This window comes from Oratosquilla oratoria, chromosome 42 (assembly GCF_046742065.1).
Source record: "Oratosquilla oratoria isolate Oo_2021 chromosome 42, ASM4674206v1, whole genome shotgun sequence".
NCBI lineage: Eukaryota > Metazoa > Arthropoda > Malacostraca > Stomatopoda > Squillidae > Oratosquilla > Oratosquilla oratoria.
Window position 1 is genome coordinate 40,649,451 of NC_134818.1, and position 8,163 is coordinate 40,657,613.

General features: G+C 37.8%; 1 protein-coding gene across 1 annotated transcript; it reads right to left on the reverse strand.

Moving 5' to 3' along the window:
• Positions 1-2,033: 2,033 nt before the first annotated feature.
• LOC143021642 (uncharacterized) lies at positions 2,034-2,849 on the reverse strand. The gene has a single exon (XM_076179250.1). It carries the CDS (start codon positions 2,847-2,849, stop codon positions 2,034-2,036), a length of 816 nt encoding a protein of 271 aa, XP_076035365.1.
• Positions 2,850-8,163: the final 5,314 nt, after the last annotated feature.

Here is an 8,163-nt window from a genome sequence, read left to right on the forward strand (position 1 = left end):
GCTTCGAGTAGTTGTAGTCTCCTAGGGTCATTGCTTGATCGAATAATTTTGGTGTTGTTGATCAAATCATCTCTCCTGAGTGCAGCGTTATGGGAACTCCTATGATGTTCTTTGATTGCCCCCTCTTGTAGGTGGAAAGTTAGGCGACGGCTGACTTTACATCTAGTAAAACCAATGTAAGAATGGGGGAGGAAATTACAATTTCCTGTAGAACATTTATATTCATATACTACATTAGTTTTAGATGTGAAGTCCGATCGCTTAGACAAATTGTTTGTCATGATCAGGGAGGAAGTTTTTGGGTTTTTATAATATATGAGAACTCTGATTTTGTTGTTCTCATTTGTAGGAAGGCAATTTTTATAAATGATGTCCCTGATGACTTTTTCATCTTTCTTATAATTACTAGTGAAGGTGTTTCTGTAGTAAATGTTAATGGAGTTATGATTTTGTGGTTCTTTAATTGTGAAATGGGATTCAAGCATTTTGGAGGTAACAGAATCAAAGTCAGTGTTAGAATACCCATTATTTGTGAGCATCTGTCTCAGGTGTTGGAGTTCACTGTGTAAAGCTTGCCATTAAGAACATACTGAAATGGCTCTTTTTATATATGCTCTAATGACACCTTTTTTGTAGTTGTCTGTGCACTCGCTCTTACCATTCATGCACTTATCCAAGTTGGTGGGTTTTCTATATACACTAGTAATGAAGTTGTATATATATATATATATATATATATATATATACATATATATATACATACATATACACATATATAGACATATGGACACACACACACATACACACACACACACATGCACACACACACACATACACACACACACACATACAGACACACACACACACACACACACACACACACACACACACACTCGCGCGCGCGCGCGCGCATATAAATATATATATATATATATATATATATATATATATATATATATATATATATATACATATATATATATATATGAGTGGAAGGTGGCAAGGGGCGCAGGATGATGCAGGAGTGAATATTCTCTTACGTTTCGACGGATGTCTTCCTCAGAGACTACAGACTATCATATTTTGTGGACATTATATACCCCCGTTATGTCTCATCTTGCCGGCCGTCTGGGAATGGAGCCCGCTGATTGGCTAATCGTTCCCCATCCCTTGCGAGCTAGCGCAGCTAAGGTCCTTCTCGCCGCGGGTCGCGCCAGGCTAACATGTCCTTCTCGGTGATTGGTGACTGTGCTCGTCGTGATGTGTGCGGCTTCTATGGTTTTCCTTAATCTCTTTCCCAGTCCTTGGTGGAGAACCTCGACATTTTTCCAGTTGGGGAGATGTCCGTGGGTATCTACGTGTACCACCAAGGAGTTGGAAGTTCTGTGGTGGCGTAGATCACTCTTGTGTTCGTACACTCTTTTTTCGATGCCACGCGATGACTCTCCGTAGTACGCGGCCGGGCATCCTCCGCATGGAATTTTGTAAACAATGCTGTTCTGGTTTTTTATGTTCTTGTTCTCATTCTTACTCACTATGTCTCTGATTCTTAGTCCCGCGGCATGTGCTATGTGTATACCCTTGGTGGATAGAAAATTAGTGATTACTTCTGCTCCTTTTGAATATGGTACTACCAGGTAATCTCCTTCTTTTGTCATTTTGTTACTTTTCCATGATATCATGAATGCTTTGTTTCTTAATTTATGCAGAAGACCTGAGGGGTACATGAGTTTACGAAAGGCCTCGGTTATGTATGATATTCAGCCTGTCAGAAATTCATCGCTGCATATCCTTATAGCTCGTAGGTAGAAACCTATTATCACACCAGTCTTTGTTCTCGTGCTATGCCGTGAGAGGTAATGTATGAAATCGTCTCTGTTTGTGGGTTTTCTATAGACAGAGAATTTAGCGCTGCTGTCCTCCCGGTGTATGAGTGTATCCAGGAAGGGTAGCTTTCCTTCCATCTCCATTTCTACCGTGAATTGGATATGTTCGTTGACATCATTCAACATGCGAAGTTTGTTGTTAATTTTTTACTCTTCTGGCATTATTACTAAAATATCGTCCACGTACCGGAACCACTTCGAGCCTCTTCCTATGATTCGTAAGAATTTGTCTACTTCTAGTGTTTCCATATATAAGGACGCCATTACTGCACTCAGAGGTGAACCCATAGCTAAACATCTATGCTGTGCGTATTCTTGTTCTTTGAAAACAAACGCGCCGAAGTCAACACATAGAGATACTAGCTCTATGTAGTCCTTTTTCTTAATAGGTAACTCCTCTTCGCTTATGTTAGTCAGAGCTCGCTTCACCGCGTTCATGGCTCCTTCTATGCTTACGTTCGTATAGAGAGATTTAATATCAAAACTGACCATTTTCTTTTTCTTAAAGTCTGTAAGCTTGAGTCGTTCGATCAAATCAGCGGAGTTGCGAAGGTGTGCATCGCTGATCGTTCCTAGCGTGGCTGACAAAGGCTTCGCGAGACGTTTAGCGAGGCGATGCGGCGCGCTGCCTATCCCTGAAGTAATGGGCCTCATAGGTACGGCTGGCTTGTGTATTTTAGGGAGTCCTCTCATTGTTGGGGGTCGGGGTGCCTCCTCCAGAAGTCCGAGTAACTCCTTGCCTTTCTTCGATCTGGTAAGTATTTTTCTCGCATTCTTTTTTAACTTGTCGGCTTCTTGCTGCGCGAATCCCGTGTCCATTTTCTTGTATATGTCCTTGTCGTTAAGAAGCTCCAGCATTTTGTTGTCGTAATCTACTTTATTCATTACCACGATTCCACCGCCTTTATCTGCTTGTGTAATAAGTAGGTTGGCGAGTTGACGGAGATTTTCCAATGCTACCATGAATCTCCTTGGTAGGCCGCATTCTTCGTTATCGGCTAGGGCTTGGTAGCACGCAATCACACCTTGCTTGAAACCTTTGTCTACATCTTTCTCGTTCCACTAAATTTGCTGTCAACCCCTTACGATTTCAACTACGAAATGTGCAGCATGTCTTGAAGGTCTTCGATGAAAAGGTTGTGGCTTCATTGAAGCTCAGAGGATATCATGACACTACTAAGTTCATCCAAATCATCCACAACTGGTGGAATTCAGTGAATGTATCTAGGAAGGGGCAAGATCAGTGCATGAACGATCCATCTCGAGCTGTTCAGTATCCCCAGTCAACCAGCCTGCAGACTTTCTTGAAGATTTTCCAAGAGGCGTCTTCAGGATATGGAGCAAATCGAATCAAGTGTTTCACCCATGACACCAAGAATGCACCAGTGCAGACTATGCAGAGACTGATTGCCGTTTGCCGCTACTTGTTCAGAAAAGCTGACTTCCATTATGTCCTGCTGCGTGAGATCCAGAGTGACCGGCTCGAGGGGGAGTTCTCAGTCTACCGTCAATCAATTGGTGCAAACTCTTTCATGACCACTGGGGATGTGTTCTCCGCATGCAAGCAGCGCCTCACGAGATATGCTGCCGTAAACCTCCAGTCCATCGATGTCCACCCTGTGTCGAAGGAACATACCTGCTTGGGGACTGCAATTGACCTAGAGGATGCAGCCTCTATTGAGAGGTGCACCACAGATGTGACACTGACTGTGAATGAAGAGTGCAGTGCAGCCTATGTGGCGGGGTGGCTTGAGACGAAGTGCGCGGACGATGTGGTCTTCAGTGCCGAGGAACCTCTTGTGACCAGTGACGTTAAGGACTTTATCGAGACAGTGTCCAGAGGTTCCCTGACAACTCCACATGTGTGCACTTTTGACCTTGTCAGATGTGGACTGTGTTTCATCAAGGAAGCCCGTCACCGTTCCTGCTGCCAGAAAAGACTGGTGGAGATCTTGTCGACACTGGCCAGCTTCAGTGGGATTGACATTGACTGTCCCAAGATGTTCTGTCGTCTGGCAAATGTTCTTCTGAATGGACTCCACAACCTAGAGAAAGACCAGCAGAAGAATGCAGTCCTTCTCCAGACCTCTGTAAAGAAGGCCCGGCTCGCTGATTAATCGCTGCAGTCTGGTAAGCTTTTGCTTCTATGTCTGTTTATTTGTTCCTTTAAAGTGTCCACCAGGGTTGGATGATTTAAATCAAGATGGTTTAAATCTTGTTTTAAATCATGATTTTAATCGTTTTTTTTTTTAAACACCAGTGATTTAAATTGATTTTCGTATTATGCTTTGGAAATTGAAATGGTATGAATAAAATTAAGACACTGAGCTTTATAATCAAATTTTATTATTGTATTAAAAAGTTACAGAAATTATGAACATAATTTTTAGTATTGTAGCATATGGAGTTATAGAAGTGACAAAAAATAAAAATTATATACCTTGCAAGTTTGCAAAAAGAAATTGTTTTGTAGTTGAATATATATGAACAAAAAATCATTATTTGCATTTACATTTGAGAAAATCATTATCTACATTAATCATTATTTACATTTGAGTTCATTGTCTTGAAAAGGAAGACCAATTTGGCTGCCTTCTCATTACCGAGGCGGTTTCTTAATTTTGTGTGTACAAGTCCATAGGAAGAGAAAACTCTTTCAACTCCTGATGATGAGGCTACTGCAGTTAGGAGTTGACGCACTGATAACAGAATATCACTGTCTAACATGGCTGTATGTGAATCCCACTACTCAATAACTGTCAGGGTCTTGGTCACAGACTCAGTAAACTTGAACGCCTGGAAAGGAGGTGATTTTGCCTGAAACTTCATAATGACAGGGACAAGTGTTGTATATTGGCATACTCCATAGTAATATTCACCTCTTCTGCACTGAGCATTTTTCCTTGAAGTGCTGGATGAAGCATGTTGGCAAGTATGTGAGCTTTGGTGATAAACTATTCATACCTTTTTTCACCAGTTTTTCAGTTTGTTTAGTTTGTGAAATGGCCAAATAATTTCTTCCAAACATCTACCGCTTGAGCAATAGTGCACTTGTCACTCTGTACCTCATCTAGAGCCTTTGCTATTGGCTGAATTCGATCATGTAATTCCTCAGCATAACGTTTTAGGCCTAAGTTTGATACTTTGTTTCCTACTTCAGTATCAATAGCTTCCCTGTTGACTTCACAGATCTTCATTAGAATTGGCCAGTTATTTATATAGGCCTTGAGACAGTCTGACATTGTGTGTCACCTTGTGTCCTGGGGCATGACTAGACACTGACCACCTTCCTGCCGATACTCTGAAGCAGCATAATGATTATTTCTAAAATATTTAACTACATGGACCACATGCTGTTTTACATTATCAATCTCAAGGTCATGAGCCAGTGGATTTAGTAGGTGTGCTGCACATCCGTATGTGAGGATGGTATGCTCAGGTTCACTCGATTCTTCCAAGACTTTTCTCATTTTGGTGACATTTGCTGCATTTTCTGTCACAACACTTCCAATGTGACAACCAAAATCTTGTTCAGCCTTCTTGATCGAATTTTGTACAAGTTGTAGAAGATATTCAGCAGTGTGAGGTTTCTCTGATGTGTCTATTGTGTCAACTAAATAAATCTGACCAGTGGATGTTGTTAGAGTGACACATATTATGGGCTCATTATGGATGTTAGACCACCCATTAAATAAAAGACATACAGTTTCATTATTCAGGTAATCTGCACACTTTTTATATTCCTTTTCATACACAAGATCCAAGTACTTATCAGCAATATCTTTTCTGGATGGAGGAATATAACCTGGCCTCAGGTTCTGAACCATCTTGAGAAACTGAGGATGCTGAACAAGACGAAATAGTGAATTTGTAGCAAATATCATTCTTGCAACTTCTTTGTCGAATTTTTTCTTTTTGAGAGGCTGAAGTTTTTATGATAAATCTGTCCAGAGATGTTGATGACTTTCGTTTAGATGAAAATGATTTAGCAGAAGTGGCACCTGTGGAGGAGTTTGGTAGTGACCTTTTTAATGGTGGAGTCAGGCTTGCAGATAAATTAAGTGGAGCCGATGATGAAGGGATTGAAGCTGTTGATACAGATCCTGAAATGGAAACAGAAAATTTTAGCATATTGCATAATTTATAAATGAATAAATAAATGAATGAATACAGTGTGATTTAGGTTACTTTTGAGTACAGTAGTTATTTCATTAGATGATGATCATATTCACACAAGCCACTAAATTATTTGTAAGTAATTAGCAGGATATGAAATAGGTGGGCTTGAAATTCAGCCCACATAGGTTTGAGTCCACTTTTAAATTCACTAAAAATAATGAGTTAGTTGGGTTAGGTTAGGCTAAATCCCTTTGGGCTGAATCCCATGTGGGCTGAATTCCAATGGAACCTATGAAATATATTACACAATGTTGAATGAAATGAATAACAATCATCTAGGCCCCAAAGTTGAGTGGATACAGTATATTATAGTGATATAGTCATTACTTAAATTTAGAAGTAATGAAGTTGAAGTATCACCATTGTTTACGAAATTTATATAGTTATGTATGAAAAGGGAGGAATGCACACAACATAAGCAAAATTATTTACCTGGGTCATCAATTTCTTCTTCTGTATGCTGTGGCTGACCTTGGCATTTATCTCTATGAGATTTTAATCTTGACACAATGCCCTGTAGTTCCTGGCTGCAGCCTTTGCATTTACAGCAACTGACTCAGTGAGAAGCTGCTTACCTAGAACAAGTCTCAACAAGAATCTTGTTGAAACTTGTTGTGGGCTGCACAGTGATATGTACTACATGTAGGTTTATACCGTTCCTTTTATACTTGTGGCAAATCTATATAACACTGCTCCTTATATTGCTATGCTGACAATATCCTTTAGCAATCAGATCGCATATCAGATAGCAATCCCACAATATTCAAAATCTATAAAAAAAAATATATCTAAATCAAATAAGTCTGATTAAAAAAAAAAAAAAAATTATATTAGAAAAAAAAAAAATCGTCCACTAACCTCATACAATAATACCTGGTAAGTCCGGATAAAATTGGCAATTCAAAGCATAACAGTGCATTAAAAATAGTTTCTTATTTCACTATAAAATTTTACATTAACTTATACTACATTGAATAACTCAATAGTTGATATATTTGTCCTATATACAATATTAGGTTTCTAGTTTATATATATTTATCCAATATAAAATGTTAGATTACAAAGAAAACAATGGCCTCCACTAGCGGAGCCAGGAATCTGGATGCGCACGTCCTGTGTAAAAGTAGTCCTTGATATATATGTATATATATATATATATATATATATATATATATATATATATATATATATATATATATATATATATGCATATTATGTGTGTCCTTGTGTATACACCTGTAAACTTATAGTCTTGTTAATACATGAATATATATATATATATATATATATATATATGCATATACATATATATGTATATATATATATATATATGTATATATATATGCATATATATATACATATGAATGTATATATATACTTATATATATATGAATACATATACATATACATATATATGTATATATATATGTATATATGTGTGTGTGTGTAATTATATATATATATATATATATATATATATATATATATATATATATATACATATATATTAGTGTATTTTGGGAGCAGGTTCTCTTTTAAACATGTTTGATTGAATACGACAGCATTCTGGAAGTTGTTGATTTTCTTTCTTGTGTTCTCTATTTTTCTAATTATGTTCTTCCCTTGGATAGGGTGGGCATACACCAATTCCTTATAATTCTCCATTTTATTACACGACGTTTCGTCTCTAAAAAGACATCTTCAGGTATTTCTGTTTTTAAAGATACAATAAATATTTATGATACTAATACTGATTTTGACAACATGACAAAAGAAATGCTTCATAGATATTATTCCCAGAACAACCCCCAGGGTAAACCCAATGCAAAACACCAAATAAAGATATTTTATCATAATACATATACAGAGGCATACAAAAAAGATGAGAAAGCATTTAAAGACATAACAAAGAAAAATTGCGACCCCGTAAAACAGGAAGATGAAATTAAGGTCATCATATACTACAAAAACCCCAAAACATCTTCACTAGTTATGAAAAATAACATGTTCAAACCGGAGGCATTACAAAGGACCAATGTAATATATGAATTCACTTGTCCAGAGGAAGACATTGCACTTCCAGCTAGTTACATTGGTC